Consider the following 20,030-nt stretch of genomic DNA (forward strand, 5'->3'; position numbering starts at 1 on the left):
CCCAGGTTATACCAGCTGTACATATATCATTATATACAGGAGATCCCCAGGTTATACCGGCTGTACATATATCATTATATACAGGGGATCCCCAGGTTATACCGGCTATACATATATCAGTATATACAGGAGATCCCCAGGTTATACCGGCTGTACATATATCATTATATACAGGAGATCCCCAGGTTATACCGGCTGTACATATATCATTATATACAGGAGATCCCCAGGTTATACCGGCTGTACATATATCATTATATACAGGAGATCCCCAGGTTATACCGGCTGTACATATATCATTATATACAGGAGATCCCCAGGTTATACCGGCTGTACATATATAATTGTATACAGGAGATCCCCAGGTTATACCGGCTGTACATATATCATTATATACAGGAGATCCCCAGGTTATACCGGCTGTACATACATTATCTACACAAGGATACATTTATATCAGAAGTCAGATAAAATGTCGTAGAGAAATCTTAAGGAAACAAAATGATGTCCAAATATTTTAATGAAAATTCTATAACATAACAAAGAGATAATAAACATGACATAAGACTCCTATTACTTATACATTACATTTTGATGAAACATATAATATATATAATGTATCAGGAATCATTTTAAAGATAAGAAAAAATCCAATATAAGATTGTTCAGGTTTCCGGCCGCGTCCTCCAGTGACCCCCGTGTTATAGCGGACAGGTGCTCCCCCTGTGTCACATGCACTTGGACCAGTACGGATCCAGGAGAGCTTCACCTCCGCTGCACAGAAGCCACTTCTTTATAGACCTCATATGGTATCAGTTCGTGTTCTCCCTCTATGATGTGCTGCGCTCATTGACTTTAGTAGCAAAACACCTTGGGAATATTCCGATACTTCCCCCACAGTGACCCTCCAACCATTCCTCATTGACTGTGGGGTAAAAACATAGGAAAATGTGCATATTAGACTAGTGATACATGGCTCCCGAACCACGTGCAATATAGGTTTCAGGTTTGAAGATAAGCCGACAACCAAGCGGAGAAAAGAAGCTAAGTAGCCAAAAGTGATAAAAAATGCTAAAAAAAAAGGTATAAATAAATGCCATAAACCATCCATTATTAGTAATGGCCTCAATAGAGACAAGCTGCATGACCCTCCCACAGGCAGAGAAAAGAAGCTAAGTAGCCAAAAGTGATAAAAAATGCTAAAAAAAAAGCTATAAATAAATGCCATAAACCATCCATTATAAGTAATGGCCTGAATAGAGACAAGCTGCATGACCCTCCCACAGGCAGAGAAATGCAACAAAGTAACAAATCAGTGCAGTCTACAATCATTTTACAAATTATTTTATTAGTATTATTATTAGTATTATTATTATAGTAATGGCCAGCATAGAGATAAGACAATCAAGCGGACCCTCCTACATGTCCTACAGATCCAGATCCCTAAATTAACTCAAAGGTGCTGAAAGTGTAACTGAATGTGGTAAAATATACATTATTAGCAATGTCCTGCATAGAGAAAGGCAGAATAGCAAACTGACCCTCCCACAGGCAGAAAAAAGAAGCTTAATAGCCAAAAGTAATAAAAATGCTAAAAAAGCTATAAATAAATGCTATAAACCATCCATTATTAGTAATGGCCTGAATAGAGATAAGCTACAAGACCCTTCCTCAGGCAGAGAAATGCAACAAAGTAACAAATCAGTGCAGTCTACATGTATTTTACAAATTATTTTATTATTATTATTATTATTATTATTATTATTATGTTATTATTATATTATTATGTTGTTATTATTATATATTATTATAGTTCTACTATTATTATAGTAATGGAAAGCATAGAGATAAGTGGACAAGTGACATTTTTCACCTCATGAGTTAGTGATCTTTTTAAAAGACATCTACCACCAGGATGAAGGATTATAAACCAAGCCCACTGACATACTGGTTTGTGCCCCCACTGTCAGCATCCTTTTCCCTTGCAGCATCTTATGCCCTTGTTTTTTTTTTTTAAAGGGTTTAAAAATTATGCCTGAGGGGCTCCGGACTCCATTGACATCTATGGAGCCTGGAGCCCCTCAGGCTCATTTGCATGATTTTACAAACCATTTTTTTCCGTAAAAACAAGGTCCTAGGAAGCTAAAAGAAGAACAGATGCTGACAGAGGGGGCACACACCAGTATGTCTGTGTACTTGGTTTACAATCCTTCATCCTGGCGGGAGATGTCCTTTAAAAGGCAACAATTTTTGGTGATCCCTTTAAGCAAGTCAACAAAGTGTTAATCTTGAGAGGAAGTTCTTACCTTCTGAGAAGATATCGATGATGTCTCCCTGCTTAAAGGGTAAATCTTCGGGTCCCTTTGCTGTATACGTATGGATGGCCTTCATTTGATAGAGGATGGGCCTCCCCACGCAGTGATAGGCGTCCTGCACAGAGCAGCGGCAGTCAGTACTGTCCTACATCACATATAGCGCCACATGTGTACGAGTGCGGAATTACAGCTCAGCTCCATTAAGTGAATGGCCCTGAACTGCAATACTGCATACATCCTGTACAGAGGAGTGGCGCTGTTCTAATCATACTTTACCTTACAACACAGCATCAGTCTTTTATTTGTCGCTTGTTTCCACATTCCCTGTAGGTCTCTGTCATCGCTCACCGGTGTTAACTCTTTACCCTCTGTTTCTCTGTAACTGATCAATATTTACTTTCATTTAATGACTTATCTAGGAATTATTATTATTATTATTATTATTAATACAGTCACTGCTTGTATTGTTACCCCTGAAACTCCAGAGTGTCCAACGCAAGAGTGTAATGTGCTAGGTGTGAATGGGGCTTATCGTAAATATGTTGTATATATTGTATATTATATTTGGTTTATGTTATGTTCTTAATAAAAGATCTACAGGATGTAACTCAGGATCAGTACAGGATAAGTAATGTCATGTATGTACACAGTGACTGCACCAGCAGCAGAATAGTGAGTGCAGCTCTGGGGTATAATACAGGATGTAACTCAGGATCAGTACAGGATAAGTAATGTCATGTATGTGCACATTGACTGCACCAGCAGCAGAATAGTTCGTGCTGGATCATTCTGCTGTGAACTGCTGACGGGTGTGGTTGTCTGTGACTGAGCTCCTGCACCACCTGGTGGAAGACCAATCCACCCAGGCCTGCTCTCTCCTCCCCAGGGAGGGAGTAGGTTTCTGGGATGAGTGAGCCAGGAAAATCCCAGGCTTCTGCCTCCCGGACCAGGCCGGCGGGGGGCAGGAGAAGCCAGTTGCCGGCCAAAGCGGAGGGGGTAAGAAGATCTGCCCGGAGCCAAGGACGCAGCGATGTGACCTCGGCTGCCACCCCCAAGACCCAGGGAAGCTGCAAGGTCTCCAGATCACAGAAGATCAAGGCAAGTAACATCAGCCTGAGTGCTCCTCCTGGAAAGCTGAGTGACTGTGCGGGAAAGCTGGGTGGTTCAGCTGAAAAGCTGGGTGCTCACGGAGGTGTGCAAAAAGCATGGGGTGAACTTAAGGCCCGGGAGTCTGCTTCCATCTATGGCTCCCGGATTGCTGAGCACCTCCGTGAGTACGAGGAAGCCGGAAAAGCGCTGAGGAGGCTCCAGGAGGAGATAAGGGAGACCTTGGCCCTAGCGGGGGTGGCTACGCAGAGAAAGAAAAAGTCTGATCTACTTACCACCATAGACAGACTAAAAGCCGAGGTCACCGCTCTGCAGGAGAAGCGACATCTTATCCGCGAGCACAGCGGTCCGTTCCGCGAAAAGTTGGAAAACGACGCCCGGTTTGAGGAAATGCGCCTGGAGCAGCTGAGAAAGCAAAAGGGGCTTGAGATCCAGGCGGATGATGGCGATGATGAGGAGGATGAGGAAGACCAGCCGTGTCCGTCTGGTGGCCTGCACCAACACCAGCAGGCCTCGCACGACAGGCTGCCTGCAGAGCAAGCGCCATTACCATCAGGCTGCGGCTCTGCCAACCTGGAGGAGGAAAGTGATGACAGCGGCCAGGGGGGGGCGCTAATGGCTCAGATCCGTCAGCTTGAGTCCCCAGTTCACCTCCAGAACTTTTCCTTCGGCGATGATATGCCAGATGACGACCTAAAGAGAAAGAAGAGAGCCAGGAAGACCAAGGCGTCTCAGGAGGTGAATCTGGTGTTTCGTCCCCTCCCTGTTCCCTCCGGGCGGGCAGCAGTGCCAGCCTGTCGTGTAGGCCCCGTTGCCCAGCCCAGCACGAATCCTGCAGTGGACTCGGTGCCAGGGTGCGGGGAGATTGCAAAGCCACGTTCTATCATGGCGCAGAGCACCAGCCTTGTTTGTAGTAGCAAGGATGGTGCAGGGAAGGCATCGGCCGAAAGGCCGGACAGTGAGGGCGATCCAGCAGGTCCTGGTACTGTGCGCTGCCCCCCAGTGGGAGGGGGGGGTGGCCCAGTGCCAGGGGCAGTGGCGGTTGCTCCTGTAGTCCCTAGCACTGTGGCTGCTGCTAGGTCCGGTGAGCAGCGGCAGTGTGATGGGGCTGCTGGGGCTTGTGGTGCGGCGCCTCCCAAGCGCCCTGTGCAGCCTGTGGGAAAGGGCGCAGGAAAGGTTTTATTTTGTATTGGCTCATCTGACCCTGGAGATGGCACAAAGAGACTGTCCGGAGTAAATAAAGACAGGAGGCCTCTTTCATCCAGCGAGCAGCGATGCTCCAACCTTAAAAAAACTGCGGGACAACAAGGGGTTAATGCCAATGAGGCAGAGGGCACAAGTAAGATCGGGGTTGGAGCTGCCTCTTCTCAGGCTGAATCAGCTATGGAGGTGGCTCTACCCCCAGTGCCCAGTGACGCTGAGGCAACCCCAGGTCCTCCTGGCCCAGCTGGTGTGAGTGATGCAAGGAAGCGAGACAGTAATGTACATAGTGTGGTGAGTGTGGGAGTGGTGGATGGTGGTGAGGGGGTTAATCATGTGGTTTGTGCTGATCCATCTGCACCCCCAGTGGTGGCCGCTCCCATAAGGAGCTATGCGAGTGTCACCGCTGGGGCAAGTGGGGTTAACTCCTTGTCTCCTGGCTCTGGGAACAGCGTTTTGCAAAGGCGTCTTCTGGAGGCTCTCAGGAGAGGGGAAAAGTCAATCAATGTAGAGGGGAGAGAGGTTGATCTGTCCTTCTGGACAGACAGGCATGGCCTGGCAGCCTTCCAAGAGAAAAGGGGGGGAGAGACTGTATGGTCTTTACCCACAACCGGGCCCGGAGCTTCCCGTAGGAATGTGGTTCGTCTTCGCTGGAGGGGCAGTGACGCATGCCCACCCAGGTCAAGGGTGGTGGAGCTCCTCCTGAGGATGAACTTCAGGGCTAGTGACATCTTTGCCCTGATACATCCTTATGGTACTCCGGAGTTCGATGTCAGCTTTGTCCGGCCGGAGGGCTTAGAGCTCTTCTGGTCGAATTATGAGCTGGCAAAGAACGAGCCTGGCTGGCGAGACTTTGCTGTGCAAGCAGTGTCTCGCCAAAACACAGTCAAGAAGGTGACCGTTTTGACCCGTAACGAGTCACTTTCTTGCATGGACATCATGACGTGGCTCAGTCGTTATGGTGAGGTTGTACAGGTACCTCAGAAAAACCGTGATGAATTTGGCATTTGGTCTGGGGCCTGGACCTTCATGATGAAGTTGAAGTGTTCAGGCGGCACAGTCGCCCACATTCCCTCTTCAGCCTTTCTTGGGCGGGACAGAATCCTGATTTTCTACCAGGGGCAGCCGAAGGTCTGTCACAGGTGCGGTGACCCCACACACTTTAGCGCCAGCTGCCAAGTGCAGAAGTGCGCTTTGTGTGGTGGGCTAGGTCATCTCGCTGCATCCTGTAAGGACATTAGGTGTAACCTGTGTGGTGAGCTCGGTCACCCTTTCAGCCGTTGTCCTCGCTCCTTTGCCAATGCGGTTGTGACCCCAGTGGAGGAGAGCCATGTGGTTGCTTCTGCTGGGGAAGGTACCAGCAGAGGTGGAGGAGCTGAGGGGCCTGTGAAGAAAAGCAAGAATAAGTCACCTTCTCAGTTGAGGCGGCTTGAAGCCAGACAAAAAGGGAGAGAACTGGGGAAGCCTCAGGTTGCTGGGGTGACCCTTGGTCCTTCCTCAGAGGCTGGTCATGCTACTGAGGCCCTGAGGGATGATGAGTTGGATGAGGAGGTCAGGAGGATGGAGCGCGAGAAAGGTGCCATGTCCTCCACGTCCTCCCATTATGAGAGTATGGATGAGGATAACAGGATTTGGCTAGAAAATAAGCGCAAGCAGAAAAAGAAAAAACGCGGCGTATCTAAGGTACCTAAGGAAGGGAAAACTTCCTCCCCTCTGGTTGAGCTTTCCAACCGGTTCCTCACCCTCGATGAGATCGCCTCCTCGGAAGGAGAGGCTGAGGGTGGGGTTCTGGAGGTGGCGGCGGAGCAGCCTGCAGGGGGCGCCGAGTCTCTATCCTCTGGGGAAGCCGGGTCCTCAGAGTGGGAGACTGACTCAGAGTCAGGAGACAAGGACGAAGGAGAGGGTGGTCCGGGTGGGTCCTTGGGGGCCAGTAATAACATGGACACCTCAATTTCGTTAAAAAGAAGTTGCCCCAATTCTGAAGGGAAAAGGCATCATCTTCAGAGGAGAGTCGGGGGAAGGGAAATAGTAAGAAAAAAGCCGTCTAACTCAATCACTCATGATGGCGGCACCCACTCCGTTGACGCTGGCGTCCATTAATGTCGCCAGCATTAAGTCTGATGCGGCTAGATTTGCGGCCTTTGATTTTCTCGGCCGTGTTGAAGCCGACATTTTATTTTTGCAGGAGACCAGGCTGCCAGATTTGGCGGCCGTGTTTAAAGCTAAGAGGGAATGGAGACACGGGCCTTCCTATTGGTCTCTTGCGGCCGAGCCGTATAGCGGAGTGGCGGTCCTTTTTACCGCGCCGGTAGAATGCCGACGAGTTATTGAGTTAGAAATGGGGAGGTGCCTGATCCTGGATGTCTTCATGAAGGGACAAGAACTGCGCCTAATTAACATCTATGGTCCCCAGTCCAAGTGGGACAGGAAGTGTCTCTTTATGAGGATCAAGCCCTACCTTTTTACAAGTCGGCAGGTGGTCTTTGGAGGGGACTTCAATGCTGTCACAAGGTCCCAGGATAGGGGAGGTTCCAGAGACAAGCTGACTTATGATAGCGTCGCTCTTAATAGCATAGCTAGTGAGGCTCGCCTGGTGGATGTCCACATCCGGCACACCCCAGGCCACACGGGGTTCACCTATTATAGGGGTAGCTGCAGGTCTAGAATAGACAGGTTTTATTTAAAGGAGGAAGCCATTTCTTCAGCAGTGTCCGTTGTTGAGGTGGAGTTCTCCGACCACTGTCTAATTTTGTTTTCTCTGAATGTTACAGAGACCCCCCGGATGGGAAGAGGCTACTGGAAGCTCAATTCGTCTCTCCTGGAAGAAGCAGAGATAAGACAATCCTTTGAGGACTTTCTTCAGAGCCAGGTACCATTGCTGGGCCTTTGTAGCAGTAAGTCAGAGTGGTGGGAGATGCTCAAGAAAAGGGTGGCGAGATTCTTCCGCCAGCTCTCGAGCCTCAGGAGCCTGGACAGGTACCGCCTGTATCAGGGCCTGAGGAGGAAACTCGAGCATCTCGTCTCGACTGGAGGTAGTCGTGAGGACATCTCCAGAGTGAAATCCTTGCTGAAGAGGTGTCAGTACGATAGACACGCATCTTTGGTTTTTGAGAGGGATTACGGGAAATACCGCTCGCCCGACCCTTACAGAAACTGCAAGATGTCAGTGAATGGTAAAGTTGTCACAGGACTGGTTGACAGTACGGGATCCCTGAAAAGGTCCAGATCAGGGATTCTGGAGGTCGTCAGATCCTTCTACTCACACCTCTTGGGCAGGAAGGATCTAGATCGGGATGTGATATCGGCTTTTCTGGCTGAAACTGTCCCTGAGCCAGGAGTAGACCCCTCTCTTGATGTTTTGACAGAGATGATCAGGGAAGAGGAAGTCAGCCTGGCGATTGAAGGGCTCGCCCTCAAGAAATCGCCGGGTCCGGATGGCTTAACATCTGAGTTCTATAAGACCTTTAAGGACGCCTTGGTTCCCCTCTTGACTGAGGTATTCAATGAGTGTCTTTCCTCGGGCGCTCTGCCGAAGTCAATGAGGAGGTCTGCCCTGATCATCCTGTCAAAGGGTAAGGACCGATCTCGTATTGAGAACTGGCGTCCCATAGCGCTTCTCAATACGGACAGAAAGGTTTTGGCAAAGGTGCTGTTTAATCGGCTGGTGCAGTTTGCGCCCCGGCTCCTTTCGGGGACCCAGCACTGCTCTGTTCCAGGCCGCAGTACATTTAGTGCTGTGCTTTGTGTTCGGGAGGCAGTGGAGCAGGGCAGGGCTGGTAACTGGAAGGGGTACTTGCTGTCCTTGGATCAGGCAAAAGCGTTTGATCGGGTTGACCACGAGTACCTCTGGTCTGTCCTTCTGAGGTATGGCCTGCCGGGGGAGTTTGTCAATTGGCTGAAAGTTTTGTATGCAGGGGCAGAGAGTTTCCCGCTTGTGAACGGTTGGATTGGCCGCTCTTTTGAGGTCGGGTCTGGTGTTCGCCAGGGTTGTCCTCTGAGCCCACTTTTATACGTGTTCGCGATTGACCCATTCCTTAGGAGGGTTGATCGTGGGCCGTTGGTGGGAGTCGGGATGGACCAGGAGGCACCGGAAGCCACTCTAAGGGTGGTAGCGTACGCTGATGATGTCACCGTTTTTGTGTCCTCGAGAGGGGAGGCGCAATGGGTGATGTCAGAGGTTGACCGCTACTCAGAGGCTTCTGGGTCCAAGATCAACCGGGATAAGTGTGAGAGTCTCTGGCTGGGAGAGGGGGATCCAGGCTTTGATCTCCCGGACACTCTTCCAGGGCCCCAAGACTCTGCCAAAGTTCTCGGCATCGAATTTGGCCAGGGGGATTACCCCATGCAAAACTGGGATGGCAGGCTTAAGATCGCCGCTCAGAGGGTGGACCAGTGGAAGGGTTGGTCTTTGACCCTCAGGGAAAGGGTGAACTTGATTAAAACTTACCTGCTCCCATTGCTGATATATCTGGGCAGTGTGTGCATGTTGCCAGAACCCCTCTGGACTCGGGTCTACAGTCTGTTCTTCCAGCTGTTATGGGGGAATAGGCTGAACCTTATCAAGAGGGAGGTTACTTACCGCACGAGGAGACAAGGAGGGTTGTGTATGGTCAACCCTGTGGTGTTCCTAGTGAATACCTTTCTTAAGATCAATATCGCAAACCTCTGGAAAGAGAGGGCTCCTCCGTGGGTATACTCCTGTAGGGGATGGTTTCGGCCTTTCTTCCAGGAATGGGAGACAGGAGGGCGAGTGAAGGATCTCCGTACACCACATGGGCATCTTCCGGCTTACGCTACCCCGGTTCTGAAGGTGATTCGCCGGTGGGGTCTGGGAATGTGGGAGATCAGGACCATGTCGAGGAAACTCCTTGACAAAAGGGTTCTGTTGACCCATTTCCAGAAGCCTCTGGCCCTCAGGGATTGCCCAAGTCGGGATCTGGGGGTGGGTTTAGGTCTTTTGAATTCCATCAGGATCCCCTTGAAGTTTTGGGACTTGACTTGGCGCTGCTTCCATGGAAAGCTGTGTGTGAGGGACAATCTGAAGTGTAGGAGCTCTGAGGAAAGGGGTTGTCCCCGGGAGGAGTGCGGTGGTCTGCTGGAGAGCATGGACCACTTCCTGCTTCATTGTCCCTTTAACACAGAGGTGTACAACCGGGTGGGCGCTTCCATCCATTGGCCCGGGTTGGCCGGTCTCTCCTATGCGGAGTGGGCCTATGGAGCATTCAGAGGCCTGGGTGGCCGGGACCGATGCACGTTATTTCTAGTCAGTCTAGTGGTCAGGTACCACACGTGGAACGCACGGTGTTTAGTATCGACGCAGCGTAAAATCCTCCCGGTGGATGAGGTGGTTAGGAACATTCTGGGTGACCTGGTGAAGGTGCGCTCTCTGGAGTATGAGAGGCTGGGCACGGGGAGGGCCTCTCTCCTTTGGAGGGGGTTCTCCTTTAGTGTCCCTTAGTCTGTCATCTCCGCTCCTGGTGTTGGGCTGAAGCTGACACTGTAGATTTTTGTTTTGTGTTATGAGCATATAGAGATGTAGGGCTTGCAGGCGCCGAACCTGGGCTTTATGTGGTTGGTTTGTTATATGTTGATATGTTTAATGTGTTTGTATCTTGTGTACATTGTGTATTTATGTAGTTATAGTTAATGTGTATATAGGTGGTTGGTTTTGGGGTGTTGGTGTTAGGGTGTTAGGTTGGGAGGGGGGTGGACGGGATTTGGACTTTATGATCCTGGGCACTGGTCTGGACTATATAGCGCGAACTTTGGACGTTAGACCAGTGTCTGGGTGGGAGGGTGATGGGCGTGGGATTTAGTTAGTTATATTTAATGTTTTTATTTCCTGTTTGTCTTTTTTTTGCTGTGTATTCTTTAGTTATTTATGAAAAAAAAAAAAAAAAAAATTAAAAAAAAAAAAATTGTAAAAAAAAAAAAAAAAATTAGGTGGTGGGATTGGGTGAAGGTTTTGTTTTATAATGCTGATTGTGTGGTGTGTGTGTGGCTGGGCCAGGAGATTTTCGTAAGTCTCTTTTAGTTTGTATTATTGTTTTGTTTTGCCAGAAGTTATGGCTTTATTTATGTTTATTGTTGTAATGTTTTTCATTTTTATATATAAAATAAAAGATTTACAGGATGTAACTCAGGATCAGTACAGGATAAGTAATGTCATGTATGTACACAGTGAATGCACCAGCAGCAGAATAGTGAGTGCAGCTCTGCGGTATAATACAGGATGTAACTCAGGATCAGTACAGGATAAGTAATGTCATGTATGTACACAGTGACTGCACCAGCAACAGAATAGTGAGTGCAGCTCTGGGGTATAATACAGGATGTAACTCAGGATCAGTACAGGATAAGTAATGTCATGTATGTGCACATTGACTGCACCAGCAACAGAATAGTGAGTGCAGCTCTGGGGTATAATACAGGATGTAACTCAGGATCAGTACAGGATAAGTAATGTCATGTATGTACACAGTGAATGCACCAGCAGCAGAATAGTGAGTGCAGCTCTGCGGTATAATACAGGATGTAACTCAGGATCAGTACAGGATAAGTAATGTCATGTATGTACACAGTGACTGCACCAGCAGAATAGTGAGTGCAGCTCTGGGGTATAATACAGGATGTAACTCAGGATCAGTACAGGATAAGTAATGTCTTGTATGTACACAGTGACTGCACCAGCAGAATAGTGAGTGCAGCTCTGGGGTATAATACAGGATGTAACTCAGGATCAGTACAGGATAAGTAATGTCATGTATGTACACAGTGAATGCACCAGCAGCAGAATAGTGAGTGCAGCTCTGGGGTATAATACAGGATGTAACTCAGGATCAGTACAGGATAAGTAATGTCATGTATGTACACAGTGACTGCAGCAGCAGCAGAATAGTGAGTGCAGCTCTGGGGTATAATACAGGATGTAACTCAGGATCAGTACAGGATAAGTAATGTCATGTATGTACACAGTGACTGCACCAGCAGCAGAATAGTGAGTGCAGCTCTGGGGTATAATACAGGATGTAACTCAGGATCAGTACAGGATAAGTAATGTCATGTATGTACACAGTGAATGCACCAGCAGCAGAATAGTGAGTGCAGCTCTGGGGTATAATACAGGATGTAACTCAGGATCAGTACAGGATAAGTAATGTCATGTATGTACACAGTGACTGCACCAGCAGCAGAATAGTGAGTGCAGCTCTGGGGTATAATACAGGATGTAACTCAGGATCAGTACGGGATAAGTAATGTCATGTATGTACACAGTGACTGCACCAGCAGCAGAATAGTGAGTGCAGAGTTGTGCAGTGTATTATGGTAAGTATAATAAATAGTAGATTGTATGAGGTACCTCAGATCGATTTTCATCTGTTCTCCTTGCTGTTTCAGGCTGTCCCTGAGGAGGCGCTGAAATTCCTCGTAGGTGGTGTTTTTACTCACTGACAAATCTACAGTGAATTCTGTATGGACCTGGATTGTGATAACTCCATCCTTCTGTGATGACTCTTCTTGACATACGTTCTCTTTATCTGTCTGAAAGGAAAAGATAAGAGGGTAGAATTTAGAGGTGACATTTGCAGTGGTGGGAGTCTATGGGAATATCTGGACTTCAACTTTATACAGATTTGGAAACAATGGGGCTCATTTTGCGCTGAATTTCACCGGGATTTTGCTGCATGCGATCGGATTTTGGCACAATTGCGCCGGCTTTCACGCAACAGAAATAGGGGGCGTGGCCTTCGGACAACCCGATGGAGTCGGAAAAAAAGTGGAATTTAAAAAACGAAATGTGTCGCAAGATCAAGCACTTACATGCATCAGGAAGAAGAAGGTGAACTCCGGTGGACCTCGGCGCAGCAGCAACACCTGCTGGATATCGGGCGCACGACCTTAGTGAATTCCGGCAGAACCCGAGTCCTCGTCGGACAATGCAACGTGGGATCGCGACTGGACCGGGTAAGTAAATGAGCCACGTGGCACATTTACTTACCCGCCCCGTCGCAATCCCCGCTGTGCATTGTCCGACGAGGATTCGGCTCTTCCGCGATTCACGTAGCTTGTGCGCCCGATTTCCTGCATCCGTCGGTTCCCCCGCTGAGATCCGCCGGAGTTCACCTTCTTCTTCCCACTGCATGTAAGTGCTTGCGACACAATCTCGTTTTAAAATTCTGCGGGTTGTCCGACGTCTATGCCATCCAATTTGTGTCGGATGTAAGCCGGTGCGCCACAATCTGATCGCGTGCGCCAAAATCCCAGGGCAATTCAGTGCAATACGGAAAAAGTGTGGAAACCTGACAAGTAGTAAATGTGCCCCTATGTATTATTGTTAAAGCCTCAAACATTGTATCCTAACTAATAACAACTACGAGTTTGTCTTACTTGAAGGAACACTCCAGTCACAGGTAATTCATTGAATAATACATGGTGCAGGGCCTGAACCGAGGAGCAGGACTCATAATGACTGTATTTCTAAAGCCTTACCAGAGCCTAGAGGAGTCCTGCTCCTCCCTTCAGGCCCTCCACAAGGTATAATTCAATGAATCAGCTGTGACTGGGTCTGGATTTATTTTCCTTCAAAATACCAAATCCTTTGTCCTAGAGTTGTGACATATAATGGAGCTCAGATCCTTTTAAGGACACCCCTTTTGAACATTGCCATTTATTTCCTCCGACATACCTTTGGGTCATGGTAACTGGACCTGTAGACATGTTATATGGTTCCCTAACCAGTAAGTTACATAAGTTGACTTGACTCCTTCCCTTTCCTACCTCGGAGTTGATGGGCGCACTCCTCTGTAGCATGACGGCCATTTCCACTCTCCGAAGAGGTTTTGTTGGGGTGGGGTTCTGGATCACCATAGGTTCTGTCACCACCACCGGACCAAGGTGAACGGACCCATCCACTACTGGTTCTTCTCCAGAAGGAACCTTCTTCTCCATCTCTTCCTTGTCTTCTTCATGGTCAGTCTTGAACACCACTTGGTCTTGTTTTGGAGGTGAATCTGGATCTTGTCTTTTCAGGCTCTAGAAAAGATGGAAAAGTTATATGAAGACATGGAACATGTTGTAGGATGTGATCACTTCTTCCCCCGAGACCTATACGTACATCACCGGATAATGGTGGGTCAGCGGTGGGCCGTGGTGGTATCTGCTGAGATGGTAGAGGAGTACCTATAATAAACCATAATCATCCGAATCATATACTCTAAGACAGTGATGGCGAACCTATGGCACGGGTGCCAGAGGTGGCACTCGGGGTCCTTTCTGTGGGCACCCAGGCTGTCACCCCAGGACAAAGTTCACCAGACAGGACTTAAATCTTCCTGCATTCCTAGACAATTGAGATGCAGCTCTCAGCCCTCTTTTAAGGTGACGTATCCTTGACTGATTGGAACTGCAAGAGGAGTACGAAGGTGTGAACAGGGCCAGAATATTTTTGGAGTTCCTACTACTGGCCCCACGATTCTCCCTGTAGAGAGAGATCCTGGAGAGAAGCTACAATGATGTCTGAATTTGCCTTCCTGCTTTCAACTGTATTGGTGTCCTCAGGGGGCTGATACGATTAAATGTTGTGGAACAACAGAGAGCAATAAGTTGCTGTTTAAATTGTCAAGTTGGCACTCGATGGTAAATAAGTAGGTTTTGGTTGAAGTTTGGGCACCCGGTCTCTAAAAGGTTCGCCATCACTGCTCTAAGAGATGAAATATGACTCTAGGCCCCAACCTTCTACCACCACCGAGAGCAAGCAACCAGGAAGACTTTTCCATTTTATCATCGGCCAGAAGTGTAAACCTCATACTTCTTAATCCTGAATTTCTCAACTTTCCCCTAATATTTCGCTACACTTCTCACCAGAAGTCTTCGCATTGGGTCTAGTGGGTGGCATCTTCATCGGAGGTGGAGGTATCCCATTGTTAATTTTCTGCACAAACAAAAAGCAAAAATATTATCTGCAATGGACACTGTCATGTAAAAAACATGGCTGCCTTCTTCCAAAAATACTTCCATGCCTCTCCATGGATTGGGTTTGCATTGCAGCTCAATTCCACTACAGTGTCTGGGACTGTAACCCCTTTAAGTAATTGAAGGAAAATGTGATGCAATTACCTTCATATCTGCTTTAGGTGCATCCACCGGCTCCAAAAAATTTGTTGGAATAAGGATTTTCTATGAAAAGGATGCAAAAGTTTAAAGAAGTTGTCATGGCCCCGCCCAGTTCAAAAAAATGATTGCTTATAGACCAAGACCTACTTGTCCGTCATGGATGGCCGTCGCCCAATCTCCATGTTTTGTCAGAACAAACAAGATGCTGTTGGCCTTTACAGCCACCTCCCCGGAGTCCTCTGGATAATAATGCACCATCACGCGGTGATATCCTGCACCCTGACCTCTGACACAGGACATCAAAGGTCATAGGTTAGGTCCCTACTCCCTGCAAGATCCTAATTATTTATACTGAGGAAGAGAATATACAAAACTTACGGCATGGCCTCCCGGTGCGGCTGGTAAAATCCTGGCCTCTGCGGTAAGAGAGAGATTAACAAAAAGTTATCTACTTTGTATCGGGATGCTGGTTCCGGGAGATATCCGAAAATTCTGCAGAGATTGGATATAGGTTTGTGGGACTTACCTGAGGTCGGAGGGGCTCAAACCCACTGTACTGGTCATTGGGAACCACAGAGGAGATGACCTGAGGAGCAAATTTAGGAAATTTAATAAAGATGTATAAAAGAGTTACCTGGCATTCGGCAATTTCCATCAGCTCCATAGAGATTAATGGAGAAGAACGGTCATGCGCGGCTGTCTGCTCCATTAGACTGACGGAGGGACGAGGGGTCCGACGGAGGTATGTGGGACCCCATCGGACCCCTCGTTTTCATGATCTGTGGGGGTCTCAGTGTTTGTGGAAAAACCGCTTTAAGGGAAATGTAACAGAAGGAAAGAGTGGCTCCACTAGCGCCTAGAGGGACGTATATGGTCAATTAAATTTGGGGTAGAATTCTCATGTTTTGGTTTTGGTGGAGTCCCCCTGTAACAGTCCCAGCGATTCTATACACTTATGATGTAATATATACTATCTGTATACATCTTGCTTCAGATTCCGTGGAACCTCCTGAGTAGTAGATTCCCGTCATACTCTAGGGTGTAGTCACTCCTTGCTCGCTCACCTTGGGTTTACCCAGGAAATCTTTGGAATTCAGCTGCTCAACTTCCTGCTTCCGAGGCCTGAAAATCTCCCCGTCTGCCACATGGATTGGCTGTAGAAGACGTTGCCTCTGTACATACAATACACAGTGAGATCACATAATTATTATATCACTGGATCAGGAGCTACAAGCGCAGTGCAGAAGACTTTCACAGTGTAAGGTTATTCTGCCCCGGATACACATGACGGCTCCTCATCTTCTATCCAAATCCATGAATAGTATGGAAAAAGCAGAAAAGAAGGATCTGATTACAGCATTGGATATAATGGGAGAAACGGATCGAAAAAAAAAATTATTATTTGATTTAGTACATAAAAGGAGAAGTTTATAAAATGCTTCCAGGACTCACAGAATTGCATCTGTTATCTCTGCCCTGGAACATGATGACTGATGGATCCTTCATAACACAACAGATCATCCGTGCGGTGCAGGTAGGGAAGCAGGTTAGGCATGTTTCTTTAAGAGAGGATTTCAAAGAAGGATTTTACGGCTTTCACTTTGAGTGGGCAGAGTGAGCAGGACTCACAGGCTTTCTCTATGAGTGGGCAGAGTGAGCAGGACTCACAGGCTTTCTCGATGAGTGGGCAGAGTGAGCAGGACTCACAGGCTTTCTCTATGAGTGGGCAGAGTGAGCAGGACTCACAGGATTTCTCTATGAGTGGGCAGAGTGAGCAGGACTCACAGGCTTTCTCGATGAGTGGGCAGAGTGAGCAGGACTCTCTCCATGAGTGGAGAAAATAAGCAAGGCTCATAGGCTTGAGCAGGATTTAGAGGCTTTCTTTATTTGGAGTGCAAAGGACTCACAGGCGTTTTCTATGTATAGTACGTAGGACTCACAGGCTTTCTCTGTGTATAGTACGTAAAGCTCACAGGCTTTCTCTGTGTGGAGAGAACTGGATTCAATGGGGCACATTTACTTACCCGTCCCGTTGCCGTCCCGATCCGTAAAGTGCGACGAGGATTCAGAGCTGCTGTGATTCACTCATATCGTGCGTCCAATTTCCTGCATGTGTCGCTTCCCCCGCTGAGGCCGCCGGAGTTCACCTTCTTCTTCCTGGCGCATGTGAGTGCTTGATCTTGCGACACTATTTGGTTGAGGATGCGACAAAATCCGATCGCGTGCGCCAAAAAAACGGGGCAATTCAGGGCAAATTGGAAAAAATCGCGAAACCCGATGCAAATGCGTTCGACGGACACTTAGTAAAAATGATTGCTTATAGATCAAGAACGATTTGTTCGTCATGGATGGCCGTCGCAAATGTCTTTCTCTATTTTTCTAATAATACCTTACCTTTATCTGGACACTGGCGGCCTCTAGCTTGGCGTTCCTGATCTCCCCTGGCACCCATCTGGCGGCCTCTGTGATCTTCTGCTCTGCGCTCTCCCATTTGCCCAGGTGACAGAGTATGACCGCGGTGTTATACAGCACCTGCACCAGACACAACAGTCACGGGTGATGTCCCTAGAGGTCAGCCCGGGCATTGCTACACCGGTGTCTACCTACCTCCCAGGCGTGGAGCAGGTGCTGCAGACCCAGCTGCTTGTAGTCTATAACGCTGTTGTTTCTGAGCTGGGCCATCGCCAAGTGGCAGTCACTCAGCGCCTTCTCATACCTGGGGAGAGGAGGGTTACACACGTGTGAATAGCCCACGGCGGAAGCTACTTACCAAGGAATAGATGCACTTACCTCTCCAGCTTATAGTTCACATAACTTCTTTGGAAGAAACCTACCGCCAGACATTGGTCCTTAGTAACAGACTGACTGTAAGCCTGCGGGCAGAGACACATCACATGTACCCCATACATCCATACATAGAGCCCCCCCTTTAACTCTTACTAGACCTGATGTCTCTGATATGACAAGATCACATGCAGTTTTATACTGAGGTCAGAGATCAATGTGAAATATATTGAGTTTTCTTCCTTCACTTCCTTGTATCGGGGTGACACATTCACTACGGACATAATAATCCTCACGATTCACATTCCGGGATTTCCTAATTGACTTTGTGTTTCAGTTTCTCACTATTACTAAGAGCCCTGCTTGCTGTCAGTGAATAGGAATGTTACATCCTTGTGTAAAGTTAACAACAATACAACAATGTATGTTACCTCTCTCTGATAGCAAGTTACAGATCATTTAAAGGAAACCTACCACTTGTAGTGGCAGGTTTCCGATAGCAATACCGGGCACCAGCTCAGGGTGAGCTGGTGCCGGAGCTTATTTTAGTTCATTCACTTCCTATGTAGCCGCGTGCACGGTAAGCGCCGAGCGCGTACCTGCCTGCGCCGGCTATAACGTTTAAAAAGTGTTTTAAACCGCGATACCGCGGTTTAAAACACTAACTAAAATAAGCTCCGGCACCAGCTCACCCTGAGCTGGTGCCCGGTATTGCTATCGGAAACCTGCCACTACAAGTGGTAGGTTTCCTTTAAAGGGGGTTTCCTAGGCCCAAACATATTGATATTTTAGGTCTTCAGTAGCAGAATGATGTAGATTTGTCACCTAGCACCCCCACAGATCAGCAGCTTAATAGAGAATGGAACAAGAAGTAGACAGCACCGTTCTGTGTGTAGTGGTCAGACCTGGTTACTGCAGATCAGCTCCCACTTATATGTATAGAGTTTATGCTGCAGCCACTTTTCTGCTTTATGATAGACCCCAACCAAAATGGCAATGGTGACCCATCCTTAGGATAAGTAATAAATCAACAATGAACTTTATTCCAGGGATCAAAGGAAAACAAATTGAACAGTAGTGTCCACAGGTCTCGTAGGACTAATCATTAGCAAATATGGGATAATCCAAGCGGATGACATCGCTCCACTACTGATACAAGTAATTGTAGACAGAACGGCAAAAAGAGAAACCAAAAACAGTACAACACAAACAAGAGCCGCCCACGCCGAGGCTCATAAAACAGGCGGGGACTGCAATATTATCATGCAAATCATCAAATATCATCAGAATGACATGAAACCATAAAGGGCAACTCAAGCCAAATGATCCGCTATTTTTGAGCCTTGATCCAATCTCGTTGAGTTGGGGAATGGGCAGACATCTAGAATCTCACCACTGTTTTTTGGTACAGTACAAAGTCTCCGCAGAGGGATGGCACTGCCCTACCAGCCAAGACCACAACTCCCAGTTCTGTGAAACTTACACACCTGTTCCCAGAATCCCTTAGCTACAGAGCTGGACTACAGAAGATGGAGGTAAGAGCCAGTGAGGTCTCCGCACACTTTGAGCATATATCTGGGAAAGCCAGGGTGGAATCTACTACCCCTAGACGGTGAATGATGTACAGCTGCAGCATATATGGTCACCCATGCCAGCTCCTGGTAGAAATGGGACATCAGATTCCCCCCAAGAGGAAGGCTGGGATGAGGAAGGGATTGTCGACAAACTGATCCCCCAAATACTGCGCCCTTATAGGATGGCAGAGTGGAAGACACCAGAGGTTAAAGGAATTGGGCAAGGGAATGAACAAAGAAAACCCCTGGAAGACATCTCCCATGTAATAAAGCACAAAGTCTATGAGAAAGTTGCAGAACTTTCAGAACTTTGGATTCTGAACAGATAAAGTGTCATGTAGATAGGATAGGGGAAGCCCTGTGTAAGATACGTCTCCCATAGTCTGCTCAGTCTTAAGGTTTGGTGGCTTCGTACCTGCAGCGCATTGAGGAAGTCTTCTCTCAGGAGATGGATACAACCAATGTTGAACCAGATCTTTGAAGGAGGATCCTCGATGCAGGTGAAGCTCTTCAAGGCAGAGTCCAAGTCTTTCTTCTCCGCGGCCAGGACTCCTTCGTGCCAGCATTTCACCAGATCCTTGTAAGGCATCTTGAGGAAGATATAATAAGGATCCAGACGACAGGTGCTGTGTCTATCAGGAAGTGACTGCTCCTGTGTCCCTCCCTTAGATTCCAAACCTCCTGACTGAGCCCGTCCTTTAAATTCCTGCCTTGCATCACTGTGAAGCAACAGGCACCTGATAATTTACCTAGAAAGACGTCTTTGTCCTTCCTCCTCATCTTACATTAGTTTCTGAGCCGTGACATCATACATGTGTGAGGACAATCACTGGTATAACTAGAACTTCAGAGCACCCGTCATAAGTCTACAGGAGGGGGCATTGTCTTTTATTTTGGACTGCACCTTTGTCATCACTAAGGTTTGTGAAGCCTCAGA

The 20,030-nt window shown here is 47.7% G+C and overlaps 1 protein-coding gene across 1 annotated transcript; it reads right to left on the reverse strand.

Annotated features, from left to right (window-relative positions):
- Positions 1-502: 502 nt before the first annotated feature.
- On the reverse strand, positions 503-19,758 carry NOXA1 (NADPH oxidase activator 1). The gene is made up of 16 exons (XM_072125365.1): positions 19,509-19,758; positions 17,526-17,608; positions 17,343-17,451; positions 17,130-17,267; positions 15,800-15,907; positions 15,262-15,321; positions 15,114-15,151; positions 14,883-15,021; positions 14,739-14,798; positions 14,484-14,553; positions 13,738-13,802; positions 13,401-13,655; positions 11,983-12,164; positions 2,592-2,697; positions 2,307-2,430; positions 503-925 (listed from the first exon to the last, which is right to left on the reverse strand). Exons 1-16 carry the CDS (start codon positions 19,680-19,682, stop codon positions 831-833), a joined length of 1,806 nt encoding a protein of 601 aa, XP_071981466.1. The 5' UTR covers positions 19,683-19,758; the 3' UTR covers positions 503-830.
- Positions 19,759-20,030: the final 272 nt, after the last annotated feature.

This window comes from Engystomops pustulosus, chromosome 9 (assembly GCF_040894005.1).
Source record: "Engystomops pustulosus chromosome 9, aEngPut4.maternal, whole genome shotgun sequence".
Classification (NCBI taxonomy): domain Eukaryota; kingdom Metazoa; phylum Chordata; class Amphibia; order Anura; family Leptodactylidae; genus Engystomops; species Engystomops pustulosus.